Here is a 27420-nt window from a genome sequence, read left to right as displayed (position 1 = left end):
CTAGTGGGGTAATTCCAGATGTGCCAAGGAAGGTGACTGTGCAAGCTTCTGCCAGTAGATTTAGAATTACTGCACAGTAGTCTGCAGCTCAAAGATATTGAAAGAAGGGATTTCCTAGTAATAAAGATAAAAGAGATTTTGATGAGTGGACATTATCTTACAGGTATGTTTGTCTTTTCTGTGTGCCTACCTGGGTCAATAGTGGAGGTTCTTCAAGACTTGCACCTAGGAAGAACAGAATTTATTTTCAACATGCAAGTGCCACCACTGTGATAAACACAGTCAAATCACACTGATCCATCAGTGGCATAACCTTATTACATGCCGTTACCTTCATTAATAATAAATGTTTCTGTTATATAAGAAGAATGTCATTCGGAAATATGGCTAGAAGCTAATTTGGATACTGCTTGTGTCCTGCTCTCTTTTTTATTATTCGTATGTAACTCTATTGATCTCAGTAGTTCCTCTGATTATTCAGTACTGTAAAATCAGATTCATCCTCTCAGCCAAATCCTGAACCACTGTTCAGGTTGAAACCTCTGGGAATACTGCCATAGTAGGGCAATATAAACTCTGAGTGGGTTTTAATGGCTGTTCAATGACTGTAGCAGTTTAAGAAATTTGGAGCTAAACTAAATTCAGTCAATGTGCTACAGTTCCTTTTTTATGAAGCAGGGCCATTTTTTTCAATATTAACTGGCGTTTATTAGCCCTCATGCTAGGTGACTTGCAGGTTCTGCTCAGGATGAATAAATCATGCAAGTAATTCATGTGAAAGACAGCTTGTGCAAGTGCTGATAGAAGTCCATGGGGTTGAAGAATCAAGTTCTTTATTAGCAATGTCAGGCTGTTCAGTCTTCTTGTCTCTCATATTTCTTTATGAAACATTAAAAGAGATTGCTTTTGGGCACTTGTGTTCTTGAACTATTGCAATCGTCTAATGAATTTTTGATAGTCAAATTCAGAGAGTTTTGTGATCACTAACTTTCTTGATACGTCTGTAGCTATTGAAATGGATCCCCTGTGTCAAGGTTGGCTGTCTGTCTTCCTCCTATCATAAAAACCACCGATTGGTTGAGAAGAACCTGTAACTTTTAATTTAAAGGAAAGGTGAAGTGGAAGCTACTTGAGCGGGCTTGAATAGAGTAATATTCAGCATATAATGAAAGCCTTGATTTGTCTCACTGCACTGCACAGATAAGCAAATTGTATTTCCAGCCATAGCAACCTGTTAAGTGGTGAGGGGCAGGGGGGAAGGGGAGCAAAGAAGAGAGAGAGAAAGAGAGAGAAGGAAGGAAGGAAGGAAGGAAGGAAGGAAGGAAGGAAGGAAGGAAGGAAGGAAGGAAGGAAGGAAGGAAGGAAGGAAGGAAGGAAGGAAGGAAGGAAGGAAGGAAGGAAGGAAGGAAGGAAGGAAGGAAGGAAGGAAGGAAGGAAAAGAATATTTGACTATAAGGAGCCCTACTGTATCCAGTCAATCGTGCAACATCAATTCTGTCTTGTCTAGGTCCTTAGCAAGTGAAAACCTGCCACACTCTCTCGAGAGGAGTGCTGCTTACCAGGGGCTCCTGTCAGGGATGTCACTGAGACACCGCCAAGCCTTGTAACAGCCCACTGACTGTTGTCCACCTCTATTGTTTCACATGGGCATGTGTGACACAGCCAGGAGCAGCACAGGGACTATGGAGAAGGGTTAGAGAGTCCTGGGACACCAGTAAAGGACTCTGGAGTGCAGATAGTTTCATCAGTCCTCCCAGTCCAAGGGAAGAGCTTTGAAAGAGCCAGTAGAATGTAGTGAATCAACAAATGATTACAGAGCTGGGGTTTGGCTACTCAGACTATGGGGGTCTGATCTACTGGAGGCTGATGGGGTCCATCTGTCAGAGAAGGGGAAGGACATCTTTGGTCATAGGCTTGCCAAGCTGGTGAAGAGGGCTTTAAACTAAAGTTGCCAGAGGAGGAGAACCTCAATCCATCCCGATCTTTCCACTTTGATGCCGGTGCCAGCAAGAGATGTCCAGGGCCTGGAGAAGGATCACAAGTCAGCAGGAGAGCACTTTAAGAGCATCACAAAGTAATTCCAGCTACCCAGACAGTATATCAACTTCCTCAGAGGCCCGACTCCAATGCCTCTGTGCATACACATGTAGCATTAAGGACATACAGCAGTGTGCGACTGCAGGTGGGTTTTCTAGATGCATTTGTTCTTTAGAGTGAGTGTTAGAAGCAGGAATATCTGATTATATGATCACTAACTTATAATTCTAATTTCATAATTCAGTTCTCATTTTCATTATTACATTGGGGCATCCTGACAGATCACAGACTTGTCTGTGTTGATGAAATGTCTGCATGTCAGTCTAGCCAAGATGGTCCAAGAGGGTTTTACTGTGGCTGCAACTGATGCATACCACTAAAGGAGGAAACCTGCTAATTGCTAGGAGCTAGTGTGAGCATTGATCAGTAATGCTTTTGAATGCAAACAGCTAAGGCTTTTTAAGGATGTTGCACAGGGGAGAGAAAACAAACAGAAGAAGAGGGAAGGGAAACTTCTGAAAAGAGCAGAAGAAGGATGTGGAGGCAGCTCAGTGTTGTCTTGCTGTGTTTGTCCAAAGAGGTGTACATCTTCCTTTATCTTTTGCAGTGCTTAGTGCAAAACAGGCTTCAAAATACTTGGAAATACTGGTGTGTGCTCAGGGTAGTATGGCAGTATGTATGGTATCCTTGCTTGCCTGCCTGCCTGCTGTGTTTGCTTTGGAGAGGGTGGCAGACCTTTTGGGGAGCTGCTCATTCCTGCTGTATCCATTTGCTAAATCCATTTGTATCAAAGAGGGAAATTTTAAACATTTGTGATTTCTTAGTTATTACAGCCAGAGCCTGCCTCTTGTATGTATTCTGGTAGCGGCTGCAGAGATGTAGCTGAGGGCAGGATCAGGCCTGTAGTCGATACTCCAGCATTTTGAAGCTCCCAAGCACTCAGATGGCAAAGAAGGTCTGGCAGCTACTTGTCGATAACCTTGTAAACAACACCCCGATGTCCCGACTCATATAACAACTACAGGATCTTTTACTGTCAGAAACACAACAAATTAGAAGGAACAATGGACCAGGAAAAAAAAAAAAAAAACAACAAAACCAAAAAACAAACACAGCAAAACAAAAACCCCCGCAAAAAACAGAAGTATTCAACCAGCAGTAGCCTCAGAAAGTCTCTTCTGTCTGTCGGGAGCTTTGCATCATCCTAACATGATCTCAGTCCTCCTCATTGGAGAGGGATGTCCTAAAGATTGTCCTCAGAGAAACAGTGATGGGTATTGCTGGTAGCTGGGACTGTGGATAAGGAGCTGGTGTTGGAGTGGTCAGGATTTGGCCAGGCTGCCCCTGATGTGCACACCCTGGCTCAGCTGGACACTGTTTGCTCTTTGTCCCTGTGTTGTTCCCTCAGGGGTCCTTGCCAGGTATCAGAAAGCAACCAAAGGTGACATGTCTTCTGCTGGAGCATGGCAGCTTGTGATGTTGCACAGAGCCACCTTCATTACACAGAAGCAAAAGCAAACCAAGGCTCTTTTGCCTTCAGATTTGATGGGGTTTGCTGAGCTTGGGCTTGGCTCGGGCCATATAGCAACTCTTGAGAGATGTGGAGGTAAGAAGTGACCTTGTTGACCATGCAGAACACATGGGGTTGTCCTCAGAGCCCAGCATGAACCACCCCCCTGAAATCAGCTTCTTTCCAGGCTCTCAGCATCTGGGCACAGGGAAGCAAAAAACACTGGCCAAACCCTTACCCACTGCCTCAACACAATGTTCTACAGGAGCAAGGGGGCTGCACGGCTGCGTGAGCAGAAAATGAACTGTTCAAGCAGTTAAACTACATGACAAAGGAGAAATTAATGACATTTGCAGCCCACACCTTCCTTGTGCTTGAGGAGGTGTAAATCTCCTGACTGGGCTCCTTTCCCCAAGACGAGGGGCTGCCGCCTTCTCATGGCTGCCAAACACATGGGAGCTCCTCGCCTGCGTCTGTTCAGCTCCACAGCTGTATAACGCTGATGCCATCAGGTGGTGAGCTTTTTGGACGAGGATTTGATGCTTAAAACATGTTCTATAAAACATGTCCTCAAAAACACCAAAAAAGCAAGTAATACTGTGTTCTTCATAAGCTTGTTGCCCGTCAGTGGTAGAGGAGACCATGTGTTCGAGAATGAATAAAGGGTCACTGGGGTGAGCCTTGCAGCTCAGGTTTTCTTAAGGATCTCTTGGACGATGGCACAAACATCTTGAGAATGGTTGTTGTCTGCTTACAGGGACTGTGGCATCAGGTTGAGCCTAGAATTTGGACTTTTTTTTTCTACAAAAGGTTGTTGAATTGTTTAGTGACCCTGCAAAATTACTTTTTTCTTTTTTTTTTCCACCTGACTCAATGAGACAACTGTGAAAGAGGATTAATTGTACTGAAATTAATAGTGCTGCAAGGCTATTGCTGATATCAGCACAGGAAAATGTAGGTTGGATATAGTAATATAAAACGGTTTTATACTATTTACATGCACACAACTACTTTTACACCCATTTTACACCTATTCCAATGCCTTAGTGCAAGTTGGTGTAGATTTACGCTACAGCAACTGAGAGAAAAATTTGCTTGTGTATGTATGGAAGATGTCACGGTGGTCTTCTGAAGCCCTCCCTGAAACACGTCAGTGAAGGTTGATATGAACAATGTGTTTTCCCTAACCATGTAAAAATACTTGCTTTCAAACTATACGATAGTAATCGATTTGGACGTGTGGTTGGTGGTTTGAGATGATGTAGTAATTGATTTTAAAACAGATGGCAGCTGTCAAATAAGCATTTGTATTTATTTGATGTTTCTATGAGAACCCTTGGGGTTTCACTATCTCAGAAGTCTTTTTTTTCTCCTTTCCTAGACCCCCCCTATCTGTTCTCTGATCTCTCTTCCTCTTATGTTATTTTGATGCTTCCTACTGACAAATTCTTTTGAGCTTTCTTTCCTAATGTAAGCCATGGCCTTTATGTTAGGCTTTAATTTCATCTTGTTTAAAATACCTTTTCATTAACATTTGTAATAAAACAACAAAATGTCTTAATCACACCAAATACTTAATGATATAAGCAACATTTACAATATATCACACAAAAAAACCACATTGATTACAGTTCCTGGAATTGCTGCACTTTACCACATCAGCAATAAATAACATAGAAGGGGATGTTCCCTCCTTAAAAAAAGAAACAAAAACAAAAACAAAAAAACAACAACAACAAGCAACTCACATAAGTCATTGCGTAAAAATTAAATATTCTGTAATTAATGGCTCTATTGACAGAAAACTAGATATGTTTGTGTATGTGTGTACGTATATCTGTATCTACTCAGAGGAGAATCAAACTGTTTAATTTCTGTCTTTGTCTTCTGTGGGCACATTAATAATATTGCTCTGATTTCCTGAAAAAGAAAAAGTGGTGTCTGGAACGAGAATTTTAATTGTATAAAATAAATTTATTTATTTAAGTACCTCTACCTATTTAAGTACCTCTTAAGTACCTCTACCCATTACACCCTTATTTTGACCTCTTGAGATGCAGGAAGCCTCTGCTTTTCTAGATGCAGTAAAAAAAGCCTTTCTGCTTAGTCTCCAAGGACACCTCCTCAGCTGTTATGAATTGAATTGATTTTTTTGAAGTTAATGACACTGCAGTTGTTAACTGCAGCTCATCTATATAACACGAGGGGTTTCGCCAAGGGTGGACACATCATTCAGATCTCCAGATCTCTTTGTTAATCTGCAGTACAAATGAGTGAGTCATTTTTTTTCTTGAAAGAGAAAAGGTTAGTTTCTGTGCATTTGTTGTAATATTTTTTCTCTGCCTTCTTATTTGAAGACATTAGCAGTTGAAGATTGAAAAGCTCTTGGGACCAATCTTGCATTGACTTGTTGGCTCCTGTGGAAGAGCTTTATGTGCCACCACCATGGGGGTTGTGTTCCCAATGAGGGGTAGCAATGTGGACACAGGGATGTGGGCACATCTTGAGGATGGCTGTGGAGTGTTGGGATCCTACCTTGCACAGAGCAGAAGTAAATAGGCAGCCAAAGGAAAGTGACCAGTCAGGGTGGTGCCTCCAGCTCTTTTCATTGTATATGGGAACTGAGGTATTAATGCTTGTAGTATGTATAGCCTCAGTGGGTAGATTATACAGCTAATACAGCTGTATGCCTCTGTTGACTGTGATGACAGAAAAACCATTTTTTTTTCTTTTTAATTTGAAAATGATTTATTTATTCTTTGTTCTCAATTTTTCTTCCTGACATGAAATTCATTCATAATTTTAGAAGTATTAGAAATGGCTTGCAATGGTATTTGTCAGAGGATTGGTCTGTTGAAGCAGCCTTGTCTTCTTGTACACATCTCTGCTTCTCTTAACTCACACTTCCAAGTTATTTTACAAGTTATAAACAATGTCTAAGCCATTAATGGATTTCCCTGTCAGTCATTGGTGAAGAGTTTGTGAAGCCAGAATTTTGCCACCTTCAGTGGAAAGGCACAATTCACAGGTATGACTCAGGATAGACAGAGGCTGCAGAACTAGTTAGATTTTTAGAAATGTATGAAGAAACATGAAGAAACCCCCATGGCCATGGCATTGACATGTGTTTATTAACAAAGAGGAACGCTCCCAGTCTAGAACTCTGCATAAGCCTGGGAAGTGGATTTGTCATGGAAAGGTCTGTAGAAATACCACAATGGCACATTATGGTTCACAAATTTAAAACATCCATGTGGATTTCCAAATGTGGTCTATATGACAGGTTTTATCCAGAATCTGCTGGTTGCCACTGAGGTTGCAGCAGGTGAAGTCCTGATGCTTTTCCCTGCATTGACTCTATAAGGGAAGACAGAGGTCTGGACCTACTTCAGTGGGACTATTCAGTGCTTATACAGAAGTAGATGTGAAAATTAGAAGTGTTTGCTTTCTGTGGACAAACCTCTGCTAAAGGTGCTAAACAAATATCAGAAGCAATAACAAAATTCACTTGTGAAGATGCTTACAGGATTGTGGTGGATATTGTCCATGGAGGATGGGGCCAGATAATTTTTTAAAATCTCTTCCAGCCCTGTTTCCTATGATTCCTTGAAAAGTTTGTCCCCTGAAGTAAGTACAAATCTCCCATTTCATTGCTCTTGCAAGTACTGCTGGCATTAACTCGAAGTTTGAAACAAGCAGACTCTTCCTTTCCTTTTATACATGTGCTGAGCTACTTTTGGATAACATGCCTTGTAGAAATATCCATCCAATCTCTGAACCACTGTGCAATGCATCCAAGAATTACCCTTGTGGTATCACAGTCAAATGCTATTTCCAAACCCAGATGCATCACATCTTGTTACTTGGCAGCTGAGAACCACAGCAAGGGGCTTCTCCTTTCTGCTTCCTGACAGTGAGCGGGAAAGCATCTATCAGGAAACATATTCTTCTGAAGAGATGGCATTGCTGCTGAGGACAGCCTGATTAACTCTTGATACTATTTGGGTCTTGCTACCAAAGACTGCCACCTATGTACTGCACTGAATGCAGCAACCTTTAATTCAGTTCAGAATATTCCTCTCATCACCCCTCTATTGCTGCCTCCAGTTTCTTTTCTCATCCAGTGATATTAAAGTCTGTAAAATGGATATATACCTTGTTGTCACTGAATATACTCTCACCTAGTACTTTAAATGCTCCTCCTGAGGGTCTGTTAACTTAGAAGACTTAGTTTCACACAGCTTTGACATGATTATTCAATTGATTCTTATTCAGCTAGAAAAAGGCTTAAAATACACATCCTGTAACACTCCTTCAACATAAATATACCCCAGGATTACCAGCTGGCTAATATATGTCCCCACTAAAGAGTCACTGTTTTTAAGCAAGGCCATCCGTCTGTTTCAGAGCGGTTCAATATTGAATGTGGAGTAAGCATTGACTTGCCCCAAACACTGTGCTTGAACCCAGCCACCAAGCCTGAACAGTCAGTATCTCAGTCCTTCTTCAGTTACGGCAACTGCACGCTCCACTGTCCCTGTTTTTCGGGTTTGCACGCCCCAGTGTGATGGCTGGCAAGCGAAGCTGTGGAGAAAGGAGCAAAGAGCCACCAGCAACTGAGTGTGACAAATCTCTGCAGCTCACTCATATAATCCCTACAGCATGTAGCACCCAGCAACTACAAGCTTTGAGGAAGAGACTAAAAGTTTTAATTATTACCTTATAGTCTGAGCTAGGAGCTCATGAGGTATATGTGGAGGGGGGCTTTGGTATTTAAGAACCTTGTTTCTTATATATGTGAAGTGGGTTCTGAACTGTCTTTAGAAAGACCCAGGAGTACTGAATGCAGCTGAATTTCTGAGAATGTGGTACGATGCAAGCACAAAGAATAAAATGTCCCAAAGAACAAATGGTCTGCAAATTGGGTTTTATTTTCAGCTGAAACTTTCTAGTATTAATGCATTTTGTATTTCATAAGAATGTTCTCTGGTTTGCTCAAACTAAATGATCTCTTTAATAATGGCAAAGTCCTGGCTTTGTTTCAAGGCAAAGGTTCACACAATTAAATCTTATTAACAGAGGACCACAAAACCTGCACTAAAACCTTTCTTGGCATGTGACTTTCAGCAGAACTGCTTCATTAAGTGTGAGATCTTGGAGAAAATGTTTACTGATTAAAGTCATTCTTAATTAATGTTAAAATGTTAAGGATTCATCTGCCATCCATTTTTATTCCTTTCCTTTATGCTCTTACTTATGTCTTTAATGAGCAACCAACAACAGGCGGGACAATGCAGCAAAGAAATCTGCCAAACGTGCTTTCCCGTGTAATATTCGTAACTTCCTAGACATTTTTCTGAAACCTCACTTAGGTATTGCCATTAAGTATTGATTAATTAATTTTGAATTTTGTTGTTTGTAGAAGGTTGTAAATACTGATGGTGATTTTCCCTTGCACCTTTTCTAACATTACCTTGAGTTTTATCTCAAGCCATATGCAAGTCTGCATTAACAAAGGTATTCATTTGCTCTTTGATAATTGTCTATCTATTGTCTCTAACCAATATATATATATGTATTTTTTTTTTAATATATACTCTTTGGTGCATTTCTACTTTTCTGGTTGAATTGTCATAGTGTGGTGTACAAACATGATGGGTTTGAACTCTGAAAATCCTCATTTGATTTTTGCAATGACCAGCAGTAACAGGAGACGTTGGAACCACTTGGACTTATGTAGCAAGACATCAGTGATGAAGGCTTAGAAACACTCTGCAGCCTCTTTAATTCTTATTCTCACATTAAAGTAATGAGACCTGTCTTCCTGCTCATCAATCTGTGCAGCATATGCAAGTCCTTCTGCTATGGTTTAAATAGGAGTGACTCATATGATATTAAGCCTCTTAATGAAAATGGATTACATTATTGCCTTTCACAAAATGGGAGGTTTAAAAAGCCAAGTTAGTGTCTTCCAAATGTCAGTAACTGGAGACACTTTGGACAAAGAGTGAATTTTATAGCTTTTCTGGATATCTATAAGCTGAAATAATTTTTACAGTGAAGGATAGTAAATGATAAGAAAAAAAGTATTACAAATTAGAAGTTCTTTGAATTTGTGTTTAATGAGAATTAGGTTCTGCCAACCTTCAAAATAATTTGTTATGATGACAATCTTGTTTTCTCCTTGCATATTTGAACTCTGATGTATTTATATTGGCATCTCTCTGAGTACCTTTTCAACAGCGACTACTTTATTCAAATCACTAAAAAATCTGTAATCCCAAAATTCTGTGGTAAAAAGGATCAGTCACTGATTCTGCCTGGTTTTTGATAATTGCTTTGCAAAAGTGACTTAAAAAATGAAATACGAATAAAAATCAAGCCACAGACTCTAAAGCCTGGTATCTTGTGATGTGATACAAAGTTCCAGCATTGCATAGCCTATAGAAAATTTATATTTTTGTTTATTCCCACTGGCAACAGACCTTAGGAAGATTTAAATTGTAGCTGAAGCACTTGTATCTAACTATAAACAGTGTTTTAATCCATTGATATGTATCTGGTGTGACTTTGTGAACTCTTTATGGAGAAGAACTAAATCTCAGTCGCCACGGTTCTCTGCTAGGGCTGTGTGACCATGCAGTAGGTGTGAACCCAAGCTCTGCCAACACATGCATGTATATATTACATGTTCACAAAACCGTGTTCAGGACACGTAGTAGGAGTAGCAGGGCCTTTTCTGCTGCCATGAATTTACGTACTAACATTAATAACTTGATGTTGCTTGAGAAAGCTAATTATGTTTAATAACCCATATATTCAGAGTAATTCTTATAAATTGTGTTCATTTGTGTATACGGCATAATTTAATGAGTATTTTTAATTGTGGCATCCTCCCTGTGCTGTGACTGGATTGGGATTTTCATATCTATGCTGTCTCATTTATTGCTAACTGGTAATTGATGTCTGATAGCCTTTTTTATTATTTTTTTTTTATTAGAGGAAATCTTGAAGACTCATATTGCTCATTGGTGGTCTCCTGATGGCACCAGGCTAGCATATGCAACAATTAATGCCTCCAGAGTCCCCACCATGGAGATACCTATATACACTGGCACCCTTTACCCTACTGTTAAAACATATCATTATCCAAAGGTAATGTAAAATATACAGTCCTATTGTTCTGTCAAAAACCAATATTTTCTTTCCAGTAAGCTCAGACAGAAGACTGTAATAGTGCACATTCATAAGCAATAAAAATAAACAGATCTAAGGGAAGATCAGCTGTTCCCCAGTAGTTGTGATCTTCATTACTCTTTAGTTGCATTTGTAAAATTGCGCTTTTCTGATTTGAGCATCAGTCATTCTAAATATAATGATAATAAATTTTAAAATTCTTGTTTTCTACCAATACAAAAGCAATTGTATTTCCGTGCTAGAATGGAGTTATTGGTGTCTGAGAGTTTGGTAGCCAGCATTTCTACATTTAGATAAATTTTCTTTTATATGGAAGGAAAGTGTAGTATTTGGGTTTCCTTAGAATGTCCAGGATGGCTTAATGTCAGAGGAAATAGTCTGGTTTGGGAGACACGTTGTGCCTGAGCGTTACATAGAACACAGTGAATTACAGAAAAGGCTTAAAAGTAAATGTCTCCTTGATTGCAGTGCTCCTGCAGCAGACACACAGCACCGACACAGCTCTCCACCTGTATTGATACACTTGCTGCCCTTATTGCTGTAATTTTCCACTATAACGCAGTACTGAAGCGTGCTGTGCTGTGGTCATTTCTTCTGGGTGTCTTGCTTTATGCACTGATAACTGAAGATTGGCTCAAATTGAGCCATAATTTAATAGGAGAGATATCCACATATATGCAGGTTTTGTGGACAGTAACAGTGACTCAGTGGAGGATGCCCTTTCCTATAATACAAAATGAATCAGTATTTTACCATGTCTACCATCGTCCTGTTAGACAACCTTTTCTCAAAAGATGCATAAAATAGCAATATTTCTAGTCACCATGAAAAGTAGCATCTTTTACCAAGGCTAGAGGTGTCCTAGGTAAAGTTACCCATTGGTTATGCCTACCTACCTCTCCATACCTCTGTGCCATGTCATTGAAGTTTTCCTGTGAATCACCAAGGCAGTCCAGTCCTCATACAATGGGATTATATTTTATAACTCAAGGGGATTATAAAATGATAAGTGAAAACCATTCGGTGTTGTATAAGATATGGTAATTTATTCTTATTTTAAAATCCAGGCTGGTATGGAAAATCCAACTATTTCTTTGCACGTAATTGGTCTGAATGGACCTACCCATGACCTGGAAATGACTCCACCAGATGATCAGAGAATGAGGTAGGTGCTTTCTAACCCTAGGATGCTGGACCCTATTTCTCTCAGGGGTTTTCATCAGACCTTGACTTTTTTCAAGATGGTCTTTCTCTGCCACTCTTAAAGAGTTTTATTTTGTGTAAATCTGCTTACAATTTTTCAAATTGTTTTTCTTCTTACGTGTATATTTTTAGAACATTATTATTTTTTTACTTGAAATCACTGTGGCCCAGGCTAACTTCAGAGTAGCATTATTTTTACAGAATTTGTCAGAATGTCCCCAGATCCATAGGAAAACATTAACTGCACATGTAATCACAGGAATTGTAAAGGGGATATTGTCTGCAGCCTGTGTGAAATACCATGAAATAGAAACAGGGTGGCCCTATAGCACAGCAAACACGAAGTCACCACTTCAGGACATAAACAAAGGAATGAAACCAGGTGAAGATTCTGCAAATACATTGCCAAATCAACACTAAATATTAGAGCAAAAGCTCATTGCAGTTTCTAGGCCAGGTTTGTTTTAGAAGTTGGCCTGCAATTCAACCAACTGCTTTGACACCCTTTTCTAATTAAGTGCTTAAGTCTGCATTTAGAAAGAGTTTAAGTTTGACTTGAACTTCAATGTGTGGTCAAAGCTTGAGCTTTGTTTATAGGTCTGCGAACACTTGAAATGAAGATCACGTTGTTCAGTAGAGAAACAGCTTTAGCTAATGCGTAGCACTCCTCCTTGCAAAGCTCAGAATTAGAATCCAAATCCAGGTTTCAGTAACTTTAATTCAAACTTGAAATAGCTTTATAGCAGGCCAACAGAAATGAGATTCTGCTTCCATGTCTAAAGTATCCATAGTGAACCCTCCAAATGTAATTCTGGAAGATTACCCTTCCTAGGTTCAGCACTTCTTTGTGTAGGAGTATCCAACCAACATGTGTGCTCACGTTTTTTAAATGGTCACTAAATTAAATTGCTCAATCTGTGCTTCCAGTGACAATAAAGACAGAGTAGAGCACAAAACTAAAGAAACAAGGCAGTTTGGAGGGCAGGGGAGAATGCAGGGATGATCTTCCTTATGCACAGTAAATATATAGGGCCTGTGTATAGGCTGTGTAGTCATCTGATGAGAGGATATTAAACCAGTCAGATTATGCACGGTGGGAGTTGCCTTTCTTTGCTGGGAAAGTTAGTGTCAGCCTCAGAACATGTTTTCCCTGACTAACTCTAAAATATTCCAAATCTATTTATGCAACAAAAGATATATATGACCTGTCACCAAACCAAATGGGCATAGCTGCAGTTGCCTTTGAGAAAAACAACTTCAGACTTGTACACAACAGGCAGCCATTCAGGATCAGAGGGTCCCCATCACAGTATTGCAATCACAGTACCAGAATGACGGCTCCTGAACAATATCATTTTTCTGGTGCTAGCATGATCTGTAAACAGAAAGACTCAGAAACGTTTTAATTATAGTAATAACTTGAGACTTCAGGATTCGAGTGTTATTAATGAATTTGTCCTATATGTTTATGGGTGGTTGTGATTTATTTGGTTGCAATCAATATTGTAAAATAATGCAAAATATATCTTAATTAATTAGCCTCTGTATATTTCATCAAAACCATGGCGATTTCCATCCCTAGGGCATGATATAAGTAGTGCTGCTAGAACATTAGGGATGCATTTTCATTATGCATATGTTTTCTGAAATGAGAGGATTAGTGTGATAACATTTCATTAAAATAGACAAGAGGGATGTAACGTACGCTTAGTTACAGAAGATAGTTTCAAGGAAGGAGAGGAAGCTGATTATAGGGATCTTCAAGCAGAGTGGTCCTATCGGAAGCATTTCAATGTGCTCAATCTGTTCACAGAGATGATATATGGACAGAACAGTGCGTCTTGGTGTTCTTTTTATCTGGAGCAAAGTGGTTTATTACAATTAATAAAGCTGAGAATAAAGTGGAGATATGCCAGGGTCTTTTTCCTTTCAGAATTAAAGGAAGTCAGAAATCTTCCACAGAACTGGGATATTTTTCAGTTAAAAAAAAAAAAAAGCAAAGCTGATGATGGGAAAACATATTTCATGGGAAAAGGTACAATTTTGATAATATTTTCTTTTTTAGAAATCTTTCATTCTGAGCATTTTTGCCAAATTTTCTCCAATGCCATGTTTTTCTACTCTAAGACTGGAAGAATAACTATACAAGTATCTGCAGTTGTCTGCTGGCTGCCATATCTGTGGACTTGATGGCTTGAAGAGGCTTCAAAGAGAAATTGAGACTCCGTGCCCATCTCTGGGGTTGTAGGGAAGATATTGGCCTAAAATAATAATTAAAGTTTCTGAGAAAGAACTGTGGCGCCTGTGTTCAAATAGTAAGTGGGATGTAAAAAGTGAATGTATGTTGTTCAAACTTTAAATTGGATTTATGGAAAAAATGCTCCAAGCCACAATATGTTCTAAATTCGCATTCCTTTTATGGGGAGACTGAATCTGCTCAGTTAATTTTGGAGAGAAAGAAGAGATGGTTATACAGTTTAATTTTACTTTGTTGTTTTTTTTTTTTCCCTCTTAGGGCCTAGGCTGTTGCTGATAAAGAGTAAAATTACAATTTTATTTCAGGCACTGAATTCTCAGACTGCTGTTGTCTCACCTGGAGGTTTTCTTCCTTCCAGTGCAGTGGATGCAATCATTGAGGTCTTTTGTTACTTTTCCCCAGCCAAATTCAGGCACTAAATATTACTGAAAACTACAAAATCAATTTCCAACTTGTTATTTTGCTAGACAAACGGGTCTTTGTTGCTTTTGCCCTTTCTCTTCAGTATATGCAGGAGCGCTTGCCAGAACACAAAGTACTCTCCAGTGACACGGCACATTAATTCCAATGAGAACAACAATTCCTTATACATATTTTATAGCAAACAAATGAACTAATAAATTTTTTATAGACTGTATGCAGTGAAAAGTCATATTTTAATTTAAGGGTGTCTTTGGCCCACATAGCCCAGCAGTATATCATAACATCAGCAGTATATTATAACATCACCAGCTTTGTCATCTCAGCCAGAGTTTTATGCCACAGATAAATTGGTGAAGCCCTGAGTTGCTGCAGAGGTGGACATCTGTGAGCACCACTGCAGACCAGCTCTGAGACGATGACCATCGCTGTATTTATTTGTGACCCTGCATTTTCCAGCCCAGCCAAAGTGGTTTCATTGCTCACTATTACACAAACCTTCTCCTTTGTTGTCTAGGGCAAGATATTGATTACAGGACTGTGCAGCCCACACCGGTGATTTACTCCAAGTATTATCACAACCTGAGTATGTCCAGCAATAGAGGATGGTACAAGGATTGTGGGATGGTTGTTTTGCCGAGGCAACCTGTCACATCCCAGCTGCATCTGCTTTGTAGAAATTCTAAATTCTTTGTAGAAATTCTAAATTCTAGCTTCTTGCTATTTTCATTTTAATACAACACTCATGGATATTGCAGTGTGCAGTAGGGATATTTAAATGCTATTAAGTCTTCAGAAGCATAAAGAATCCAACCATTGGCAGTGATAGGTCTGAGCCAGCCAGTTAGTGTGCTCAGAATGGAAATGGTTTGCAATTTCTTTTCTACCTGTGCATAAATTTGTAGCTCCAAGCATTTCAGTCCTTCTTAGAAGATGAAATAGCTTGAAAGATTCTTTATCTCAGCATTCATCTCTTCTTTGAAAATGACTTTCAGAAGTGGCAGATAAAACACCTGTACAGCCCTAAAAATGGCATTTTTAGGGTTTGAAATCCACACATAAAGAAGCCCAGAGACATCAAGACACGGCATTCTTAATAAGCAGGTATCTCTCCTGGACCGTTTGCCTGCAGCAGCCTCCAACTGCTCTGCCGTGTGGCGATTCATTAGGATGTCAACATTGTGACTTGGTTTATGTGTGTCTGTTTGCAGGGACTACTACATAACCATGGTGAAATGGGCAACCAGCACCAAGGTGGCAGTAAACTGGCTGAACAGGGCCCAGAACGTGTCAATCCTGACGCTCTGCGATGCCACCACGGGAGTCTGCACAAAGGTAGGAGAGATGAGACCAATGGTCATTTTTGATCGGTTTTCATAACCCGTGCAAGGAGAAAGTATTTCAGTTTTCTTACCTCGCAACCCACCAGCTGGCACACATTTATTTAGGCAAACGCAGAATACAAACAATGTTTGCAATATTTACTTCTTTTTTTTTAATTTTATTTTAAATTATTGTAAAAAGCCAGGAACGATGTGCCCCTGCACACACTCTGTGTATGTATGTGTAAGAGACTGTATACAGTTATTTCAAGAAAAATAGCCATGCACGAGCACACACACATCAATAGTTTGTAACCTGAATATCTTTGCAGCATTCTAGTTTAATGGCATTGTATATATTTAATTACATTACAAATGGATCATGCTTATCTGCACACAATTTCATTTTAGTTAGCGCCTTTTATAGACGTACTAATGTGAGTGATGTATTGATATAACCTAAGTATTAGCACATATCATCTTTTAAACTGGCATAGGTGTTTCCACAGTAGAAACGTGTTCTGATATATCTATCCCTTGAAAAAGATGATGCAATACTGTGCACAGAGCAGAATCTTTTCTTATAATAACAACTTTTATTTCAACCTTTATTTTCTTCTTAGCAAGCTTTGTTTCTTAGGGGATTAATGTATTGTGTATTTATGTGTTTTGCCTGTGTGAGTAAAATGCTTTCCTGAATAAGTGTGTGTGTATTCATCAGAGAGGAAAGACAAGGAGAGCAGTCACTGGGTTATACTCCCAAAATACATATTTAAGCAGTTTTCTTGTGCTTCTGCACAACTTTTCAGATTCAATCCAACTGCTTCCTGCACTGCTAAGTAAAATGTAATACACAAAGTATGGTATTTAATGATCTTATTTTGTTTTAGAAACATGAAGATGAAAGTGAAGGCTGGCTGCACAGACAGGTAACAGTGATCTTCTCTTTGCGATCAAGTTTTTGGTAGGTTTTCTTTCTTTGTTTTTCCCCCAAAGAGAAAAACTGATTTCCAGGCCTGAGAAAGTCACTTGGAAGATGGCGTGGTTTGTATTACAGAAAACAGTTTCCCAGTAATAAACAAGTTCTTATTGGAGATGCCATCTTCTCTGGTAGGTCCCACAGTTCATAGCCTGTAATTTACTTGGGTTTAAAAGAGGTGAAGAGCTGATGCTGGTGGAAATTCACCCACTGATGGCATCTGTGTGACGTTTGTCAGCCTCAGGGGCAGTCCTGTATACCGTATGTCGAGACTGATGAAGAATTCAAGCAGTACAGTGCTTATTTTCTGGTCTTCTAGACAGGAAAGAAGTCCATTGTTGAAAACAGATCAAAGGTCAGTTTATTAAAAGTGCCTATGTCCATTTAGAGACAAAATCATGCAGAGAGGACTTTTAGGTCATTTAAGCCAAATTTGGCGAAATTATCTATGTTACTCTGCAGGTGTTTGCATATGTAAGAAAGGTGAAAAATAAAATTGAAGTGTTGATGAGGTAATTAAAACAATGAGAGCTTGCATAGTATCTCCCCATTCTGTGCACTATCTGATGCAGTTTAATATCCTGTTCTAACATACAACTATGTTATGTAATTCTTCCGACACTGTAACTTGTGTGTCATACTTTTATATTGTATGGATGTGTGCTGCCATCCCCTAAATGAAATAAAACAAAGATGAAAATAAACCCTGAAAAAAAATAGAAATAGAAAATAGGATAGAAAATCTAAACCCTAAAAAAGTTTTGATTTATGGGATTTTTCTTTTTGTTTTTGTTTTCGTTTTTCAGAAGAAGGGGCTTTTTTCAACTTATGTCTATATAAAACCGCTTCATTTCCAGCACATAAATCTCTGAAAGATCATTTATAACACTTCTCCAGCAGTCAGTTTGTGAAGTGACCTCAGATTTGATTAAGCTGTTCTCTCGAGAGAAGCTGCTGATGCCAATTCAGCCACAACACTGAACTGTTTTTCATGGGATACGACAACACCAGACAGGGAGTAGCATGTCAGATAAAGATCTTGTACTGTATTTTTTTCAAGTACAGATTTAAAGCATTTCACATTTTTTTGTCACAGCTTGTTCAAAGGATCCAAGAATCTGTAGGAACTGCAGTACAATGATCTCCTCTAGTTCGGTGGTTGTCCTACAGCAACAGGCTATGTCTAATCCAGATAAAAAATTATTTACAGAGGAAATAGGTTCTGTGCTACAAGTATTTCAAATAATCTTTCACTGGTATGCTCGGGTATAGAATAAAGATGCTGCTGAAGTGTTCTTTACATTCATAAGGACAGTGTTGGCCTGAGTAGGAAACAAAAGCTCCAAAAAGAAAGAGAAAATTAAATTGCTTATATCTTGTATCTGGGGGGAAAAAAAAAGTACATTAAGTACAAAATTGCATTAAGGGATTCATTTATTTAATAAATCCAAGCATAGTTTTCATCCTTTCACTGCTATTTACTGGGACTTTCATTAATACAGTATAGTAGAACTTCTGTTCTCACACTGCTGTGGTTCTTTAGTCATTTACCTACTACATGAACAGGCATTAAAAGATGGTGCTTTGTCCTGAACAGCCTCAGTAAATGATCTGTGAGTCTCTAACAGGCCTGCTCCAGGGAAATACAGTTTGCTTTACTACATCTCCAAACATTGTACGCTTAGTTTGAGGTTAGAAGAGAATGTTCACTGCAGCCAAATGAGTCAGACATCAGTACTAAACTAAAGGAATATTTTCTGTGGATTTGGAGTCATTTGATAGCACTGTTTGACAGCTTTTTTTAAGAGTCTGAAGAATTACAGAGCTCTTTCACCTGTATTTCTGACAACAAAATTACTTAAAATTCTAGTTTTGACTAAATATATGATTACTAGGATAAGTGTATTCTCTATATTTACCTTTTTCTCTATGACACATTAATCTAGATAACTGGAAAGTTATTTTCATGGCATGTGTGTCTGACTGAGAATGATGTGAAAATGTGAAATGCTTGTGTGAGTCCCCTAACCTCTTTAAGTAGGAGATGCATTGCACATTATGCAGCTACTGAAGGAGCTCAGGAGCGTGTCTCAGCTCAGGATGAAGACTCCTTGGTTGTGACATTGTAATATAGGTGTATTCATAGGAGTCAGGTGCCTAATTCCCCCTGTAGACAGCCAGTGTGGTCACACAATCAATGGACCTAAAGCATGATCCAGCCCACCCTGAAGAGAACACCCACTGCCTGGCCGGCCAACTTGTTCTGTATACACCGTTGACCAGAGCCGCTCCTTGAGAAGTCCCCCAATTTTTAATCATAAGACCGAGGAATCTAACTGCTTGCCTCATTCTTTAAAATACTCCTTCAGAGTAGTCCATACACCTGATTTGAAAAGCATACAGGAACTTTACCTTTTTCTTGGGAATTTAAGTGCATCTTGTTTTCCTGGAAAAGGGGCAGGCTTCATGGTACGCTGTGAGCAAGAGACGAGGAGAGAAAAACACCAGGATCAGAAGGTACCACGAATATGAAGGAGTCTCGAAGGATGACAGGGTTGACTTTTTTCAGTTGTCTGAAATACTGAGAGATCTGAGATAGGGCATACCACCCATTAATTTGAATTTTGTTGTCAGTGTAGTAGTTTGGGAACTCTAAATGATGTTGTGTTCCCTTCATGAATGGATTTTATTCAAGTTCAAAATCTTTGGAGAGCCTCTCTCTAACACAGGCAAAGAGAAACACTGCTGTCATTGTCTGTGTAGCTGAAAAATAGGATATATTACTCAAAGTCTGCACAGGTTTTGCTAGGAAGTATCTGACACTCCTTGTCAGATGATATGGCCAGTGTTCTCAAACCTTTTGCACGAACAAGAACAGGCAGAGGTTCGCCAAAACTGCCTAGGGACTTTGAAAGTTTTCACTGCTTTTATTTATGTATTCGCTTGTGTACTTCTCAACATAAAAGCCAGACTGAACTTTACTCATACTTTTGCTTAAATATAAAAATTCTTTGAAATGGCAACTATAGCTTTAAACTATTTCTTTTCAATTTTTGTGAAGAAGCCATTTTCTAACAGTGCCATTGATGGTCATATACAGACAATGAGTCAGCAAGGGAGAAATAAGACAATTTCTGAACACCTTCTGAGGATAAACTTTACTGACATTTGAATTCATTTATTTATTTAGTTGTTAATACAGCCTGAACAAATCTAATTATAAACCAGGGTGCAATTTCAACTCCACCAGAGGCTGTAGGCTTTGACATTGATGTTGGCAAGACCAGGAGGTTACCACAAAATTGTTTAGTGACATGTAACCTCCAAAACTGCCTGCGTGGGCTGGCTGACCTCCCATGACAACAGTTCCTTTGGGTTGCATTTCTGTCTCCAGTCCTCCTATTTCCCTCATGGTTCAGATCACCTCAGTTTGAAACTGCAGACTTTTTCTCTGTCAAAAGTTGAGATGCTGGAAACCTCACACCATTTTTCTTTTACAACTCTCTTGCCTTAATCCTGGCAAATTACAATGATTCTTAGACATACTTAATAGGTGGTATGAACATAGATTTTTAAAATAAAAACAGAGTTCAGAGAAACTTACAAACAAGACTGACTTTTTCACCCTGTAAAGCCCTTTTGTCATGTAACAGCCACATAATAGACCTAATGTTGCCCTAAGACAAAGGATACAGCAGAAATAAGACCCAGAGTGTCATAATCCAAATACTCAAATTCTTCTGCAGAGCTAACAAAGCAGCTTCTGGCTACAAACAGATTCTTTGGTGCTTAAATGAAGAGACCTGATTTCATCCAGTGGAGGGGATCAGTACCCAGAAGCACAAGCTCCTCCTCTCTCTAGTTGATGACCCTGTATTTTGGTGCAGGTGCCCTGGTTTCAGAGGTGGCCATTGGTGTGACGTACCCAAGCACAGATGAGCATGGGGACAGGGATGGAGGGTGAAGCTCGGCACTGCCCCATGGGCTGAGTGTGACAGGAAACGGAAAGAGATCTTGCCCCTGTGCCCAGAAGAGGAGGTGACTTCATTGTCGCAGTAAAGCCGATGTACATTTTCAACAGTTTGTTGAGTGTCAGCAAAGTGTTTGCCAAAATGCAAAGGGTTAAAAGGATTCATGTCATGTCTATCTGTTTATCAGAACTATGACCCTGTGGCGCTTGAAGTATTGGGACATTTCCCTGATCTTCTATTATTTTCAAGGAGGGTTCTTCTGTTCTAGTGTTTTGGGATTCAGTCAATAATAGTCAACCAAATGCTCTAACTGTATCACATAGAGAATGTTTTAATTATGTGTCCAATGTAGCTCCATACAGTATAAAATCCTGTACCAAAAGCCTTTCAGCCTGACATCCCCCAGTTGCTATCTGGAATAAGTGACCATCTCTGTCAAGATCCTAAATGAAGTTCTGGTTGTATTAATGCATTTTCTTTCCAGCAACAGGAACATGCAAACAGGCTGTCTCATAAAATCAGCTGAGTGCTGAAGTTTCAGATCTGTTATCCATGCCGTCTACCTCCTTCCCCTGTAACTGAATGAACCTCAAACTAATCTGCACAACATCTGCTCTCACTGGCAGACGTATTGCTGGAATATATAATGCAGTAGGCACAGATATATAAATATAGGGTGAACTCATTGCTATTTACTTCAGTAAAGGAAAACCTGTCGAGTAGAAGGCTTGCCCGGGTTATCACAGTTGTTTTTCAGTGAGGTTTCTCCTGTCATGAAAGACATTTGGAAATAATATAGTTTCATGTTTCAGGTTCCAAAACAATGTCAGAAACAAATGAAACTATTATTTCATAGAGCTGCAACAAGCTGTAAATGGGAATATTTTAAAATATACTGAAAACATGAACAGGGGAAAATAAAAGGAAAAACAAACAGTTTGAACACTTAACACAGTGTTGATAAATCTGTTAAGTAGTGGAAAAGGATTAGTCAGTAAAGGCCTGGGAGCAAAGCATACAACAAGAACAATGTGTTAGCTTAGGCAACATAAAAATGTTTATTTCTTTGCTCTAGGTGTTTGCGTTATCCACAAGTCTCTTGGTACAACCAAGTTCTTGCTGGTTCAGTGTGGTGTCTGCACACATGCCAAACAGAATGCCAGGGTGTTTGAGTAGCATTGAACCAAAGGAGGACCTAGAAGAGGCTGAGCAACAGCTTCCCTGTTGGTGGCCCTTGAAGAAGAAGGATCAATGAAGCTGGGCCAGGGAAGGCAGGGCTCAGCCAGTCCCAGAACAGACTGATACCACAGGACACATTCAGCATAAGTTCAGCTCTTTTTTCAGTCACAACCATTGAAGATTCAGAGTAAAGAAGCTTCATCTAACCAATTCCCTTGGTACAGCACTACTGTGTCACAACATATGGACCATCCTTCTGCTTTCCCTTGTAATCTGCTGTTCAACCATCTCCTGCAGTGGAGACTTCCGGTATGCCTTGGGGTTCCTGTACAAAAAGAAGACAAAGACCCTTCCAGGAAATGCTCGCTTGCCATATGTGATGTTTGATTTCCTTCTACTGTGTCTCTTCTGTCTCTGGTTGAAAGTTCTAGTCACTCAATAAAAGTCAATCATCATGTTCACTGGGGAACTCTGTGTTGAAGAGAGTTTTCAAGATATCCTCCCCTTCGTAAATAATTCAGCGAAATAAGCATTTGTAAGATAGCAGGAAAATACAACAGTTAGTTGCTGCTAGTGGTGTTTCCTCAAGGACAGGAATAGATCAGTTCTTCCCACAAAGTAAACAGTGTTTGTCATACTTGTGCCAGAGAGATTCAGACCATTTCTAAAGGCTTTATTCCAACTGCCCCAAGCAGTCAGCTGCCTATGTGTTCTTTTTGCTTTGCAAATGGGAGTTGACTTTCTAGACAAGGAACTCTCCTTCATCCCTGTGTCCCTGTCTTCCACAGCTGAAGGCTGTCTGCTTTCCCAAGAGCAAGAAGCAATAAACTTCAAAACTTCCTTCAGAATTCAGTGGGCTTTCTGTTTGTTCAGGTTGCTGTTAAAGACCTCTGTGTATATCACTGGCTTTTGCTGTGTTGATCAATTTTAATACAATAAATTAATGATAATACAACCCTTAAATTTGCCCCTTACAGAATGAAGAACCAATTTTTTCCAAGGACGGCCGGAAGTTTTTCTTTGTCCGAGCCATTCCCCAGGGAGGACGTGGGAAGTTCTACCACATTGCCATGTCATCATCACAGGTGACTCGCTCGTTGCCGCTGCTTTGGGTCTCACCTGAAGCAGAAAGCAATAAAAAGTAGTATATGTGCTTGTATCAGTGAGACTGGAAGGTGCAAATGTAGAACGTGGATCTTGTGCATAAGAGAAAACCATTAGTGTGGCTTTATTGGGCATTAGATGACATGAATTTCCAACTGAGATACTTAGAAGAGAAGGTCAACTGACTGTCTCTTTCCAAACAATACCATTGCTTTGGTTTGTTTTTATAATACCTTCTTAGTTGTACGCAAATAAGTAAATCCCTGCACTGCCATAAGGGATTAATCAGAAGCCCATGGGCATGCTGGATTAGAGGAAGGGGTTTGAAGCTGTTCTGTGCTGAATTCATCCCATTATCTTCACCGGAGTTATGGTTAAGATAATTCTCACTCTCTATTATTTCTATGCCTGAAAATTCACAGAAATAGCAGGGGGAGGGGTGAAAACTGCAGATAGATGTTTTATTTTTAATAAGGAATGGAGTCAAAAGAGCTCCCTTTTTCAGAAGAGGAGCTCTGCTCAGAGAACTTATTTTAAGAATAAAGAAATATAATTCTCTTTTCTTTTGGCAGCCCAATAGTAGCGGTGACACCTTACAGTCTATTACATCTGGTGACTGGGATGTCACAAAGATATTGGCATATGATGAAAAGAGGCATAAAATGTAAGTAAACTTTGGTCTGACAAATCAGTCTCCTCCTTTGTTTGGCCCGGGACTACAGGGTTAGTAACAATGGTGTTGTGTATGTGTCTGAAATGCATGAGCATAAGGAGATGGAGATAAGGGAGCAGGAGAAGCTGGCTCCATTTAGGCTTAACTTCTCACGCCATTACATGTATCTTGTGTTATTTTGATTTTCTCTGTATAGTTCAAAATTCTTCCTGTGATTATTACATACGTTTGTGTAGGGGAGTGATTTATCCTGCTGCAGCTTCTGGTATTAACCACTGAAGGAAAGAAGTATATTTTCATTGACCACTTAGATAGTCAATTTTAAAAATAATCCTTTATTGACATGCAAAAATATCAGTGTGTTGGAAAAAAGTGTTTAGTTAGAATACAAAAAAAAACCAAACACCTTCTTCACACTTGCCCTTTATACTTGTAAAATAACTTCTGTAAATGTTTACTTTTTCGAATACATTTCAAGAAATTATGTAAGAAAATATTTGGAAGGCTTTCTGGAATCAAATACCATATCAGTTCCTTTCCAGACAAAGTTTCAGGTGGATGCAAGGCTCTCACCTCTCAGTTTCTTAAGATCACTGAACAACTGAGTAAAAAGTCTCTGGAATATGATAAACTTTGAATGATTATCAAGACCATGCTGATCCTTCAAGGTTTGAATGCCCTGAAGTATCAGCAACTTCAGTATGATATAAGGATCCTTAACACTTGGCAAAGATAAGTAGCAAACTAGCACTCAAGTCTTACTTGCATTTTAACTGGCCAGTCAAGCAGAAAATACCATGTACAATTTGTGCAATCCAGATGTACATCTCGGCAAGTGCAGCTTTTTGGAAGCGGATTGGCAGGGCTGAACAACCTGTCTGATGTGTTTTTCAGCCCATGGATGCTACATTTTCTCCTGTGGTCTGTCATTATTGCCATGAAATGTATCTGGGGTATCAGTCTGGACCCTGCATGTTGGACTGAGCTTGGGTCACCTCCAGGAGAACATCCCTGTTGCCTTCAGAAGCTGTCCCCACACCACAGGGCTTTTGCTGTTTAGCCAGAAAAGGAGTTCACCGCAGTCTCAGCACAAAACAGGGGCAAAGAAGTATTCTTCAACTTCATACTCTGTCTTCCCTGGAAGTCCAACTCCCTTTTTCAAAGAGGACATTTCAGTGGGTTTCACATAGATAGGATAAAAGATGGTAGGTAGGTAGGCAGGTAGGTAGGTAGGTAGGTAGATAGGTAGGTAGGTAGGTAGGTAGGTAGGAAGAAGAAAGAAAGAAAGAAGGAAAGAAGGAAAGAAAGAAGGAAAGAAAGAAGGAAAGAAAGAAGGAAAGAAAGAAGGAAAGAAGGAAAGAAGGAAAGAAAGAAGGAAAGAAAGAAGGAAAGAAAGAAGGAAAGAAAGAAAGAAAGAAAGAAAGAAAGAAAGAAAGAAAGAAAGAAAGAAAGAAAGAAAGAAAGAAAGAAAGAAAGAAAGAAAGAAAGAAAGAAGTGGCCAGAGAAGTAAAAACTGGTTCTAGAGAAAAAAAGAGAAAAAAAGTGTTTAAAGGAAATTCTGAGCCGTAAATCTTGAGGTAAAAATGTGAAGGTCTTTCACTTAATCACTGGATCCTTTTTGATCTGCTGACATGAGCAGTCTAGAACAAAAGATTTCCACGCTGTTTTAACTGCAGTACTGCCTATGATGTACTTGCTTGAGCCTCTGCAGTAATGTGTCCCTCTGTGTGTTTTTGTACCTCATTTAAACTTTCCTTGCCTTTACAAGATCAGGAAAATGGCCATGTGAATGAAAATGCTGTAGTATGAGATACTTGTGAACAACTTTCTAATGATGCAGTTGCCTTTCAATTTTTTTCTTCCTCAGTTACTTCCACAGCACAGAAGATTTGCCAAGGAGGCGACATCTATACAGGTATGTGCTTTACTAAATTTGCATACAGAATTTCCTGGTTTTTTCAATCTTACACAAACCATTACATAAGTAATTGCAATAGAAACAGTTTCTTATGTGTTTGTCTTTCATGGCCTTGAAATATCTTGCAATGTGTCACTGGAGTAGGTAGAAGAGCAAAACAATAATAAGCAAAATGCTTGACTTTTGGAAATGTGGGGGGGTTTAGCAATTTTCTCATTTTATTGCAAATTTTCAATTGGTCTTAAGAGTGATAAACTGTCACAAAACTGTCCAACACAACTGCTTAACATGTGAAAGAATTCAGAACTATAGAAACTAATGGTATAAACTGGTTTTATACTTCTAAATAAGAGTTTGTGGAAATGTGATAGCACGTCACCTCTTCACAAAATTAAAAAGAAATAACAATATGTTATGTTTGCAAATGTTTTTCTGCAATTCTAGATGACTTTAAGTATCCTCCCTAACTGTATGATGAGTAAAAGACTGTTTTTTTGTAATCTCTTGGGACTGTAGCTACTGCAAAGTATTGTGGGAGCAGATTACAAAGAGAAGGAAACCCAGGCTTTTAAATCATCATTTTGGAATCATTATTCCATTTGTCCTATTTTCCCTCTCAATCACCCTGCTGTCATCTCAACATTTGCAACAAAGGGCAGAACTGGTGATAGTATCAGTTGATGAGGGGCAGTCAGTAGATTTTCCTTCTCTAACATGGTCATACTTTTTTCCTCAGTGGGAAGGAAACTAGAGTGAACTAAATTACCTGTAATTGAATCATTTTTTCCCTTTCAAGGCTTCTATGCCTGTTCACTGCACTCCACCATTTTTTGAGAGTAGCTCAGCTCAGTGTTTATTTTCTTGAAGAAGAAAAAAAAAAAATCAAAATTATATTGACCATTCCTTTCTATTGCAATGGGATGAAAATCTCATTTTAAAAGCTGAGCCCAGGCACAGCTGCTCAAGAGCTGCTGGCATGACCCAACCTGCTTCTTGGCACACAGCTCACCCTGGTGCCTCATTAACCTCACCTCCCCATGCAGGCAGCAGGGAAAGAGAGGCCTAAAATGTCAATGTCCTTGACCTTGCTTTGATTACACAGTGATCTTGGCCTCACTTCAGGTATTTGATTTTGTGATCTGGGTAGTTTGACTGTCTCTTGTCCCAGCCCAAGAGTGTCAGATCAACAGCAACCTTGACATATGTTCATTGACTGAACTCCACCGGAGCTCTGACAGCTTATGTCAGATGAAGATCTTTAGGGTTTTTTTCATTTTTGTGTTTGATTTAGTAGCTTTAAACAGGATTTACTTTAGTGACATGATCTGAACCTAAACAAGAACCCAAGAGCTACTCAGTTCAGTCTCTGTGGCCCTAAACGTGTCTTTCTACCTTGAAATGGTAGCAAAAACAGTCATCTGCTTTACAGTAATACTGAAAATATCTATTGTTTAGTATTCTTCAAGCATTTTGAAGTTTCAAAATGCTATAGCAGTGCAAAATTCTATTTATTAATATTTGCTAATAATCTGTGATTCATTCTTCAACGTATCGCAGATTCTTAACAAAGCACTCTGAGTGTATGAAAGGCCACATTACCTTCTTCAAAAACAGATCTCTAATTACAATCTCTCCTTTCTACTTGGGTGT

At 39.2% G+C, this 27420-nt stretch overlaps 1 protein-coding gene across 4 annotated transcripts in view; it reads left to right on the top strand.

Moving 5' to 3' along the window:
- Positions 1–27420, top strand: part of DPP6 (dipeptidyl peptidase like 6) — a 563202-nt gene that overhangs the window by 495283 nt on the left and 40499 nt on the right. For all 4 annotated transcript variants that reach the window (XM_065831232.2, XM_071805326.1, XM_065831231.2 and 1 more), the window contains exons 9-15: positions 10548–10702; positions 11812–11909; positions 15836–15959; positions 16837–16875; positions 23053–23160; positions 23752–23843; positions 25720–25767. In XM_065831232.2, the coding sequence (XP_065687304.1) occupies positions 10548–10702; positions 11812–11909; positions 15836–15959; positions 16837–16875; positions 23053–23160; positions 23752–23843; positions 25720–25767 (664 nt within the window). The remainder of the gene's footprint in view (positions 1–10547; positions 10703–11811; positions 11910–15835; positions 15960–16836; positions 16876–23052; positions 23161–23751; positions 23844–25719; positions 25768–27420) is intronic.

This window comes from Patagioenas fasciata, chromosome 2 (assembly GCF_037038585.1).
Source record: "Patagioenas fasciata isolate bPatFas1 chromosome 2, bPatFas1.hap1, whole genome shotgun sequence".
In the NCBI taxonomy this organism is placed as follows: domain Eukaryota; kingdom Metazoa; phylum Chordata; class Aves; order Columbiformes; family Columbidae; genus Patagioenas; species Patagioenas fasciata.
This window is presented reverse-complemented; position numbering and strand designations above follow the sequence as displayed.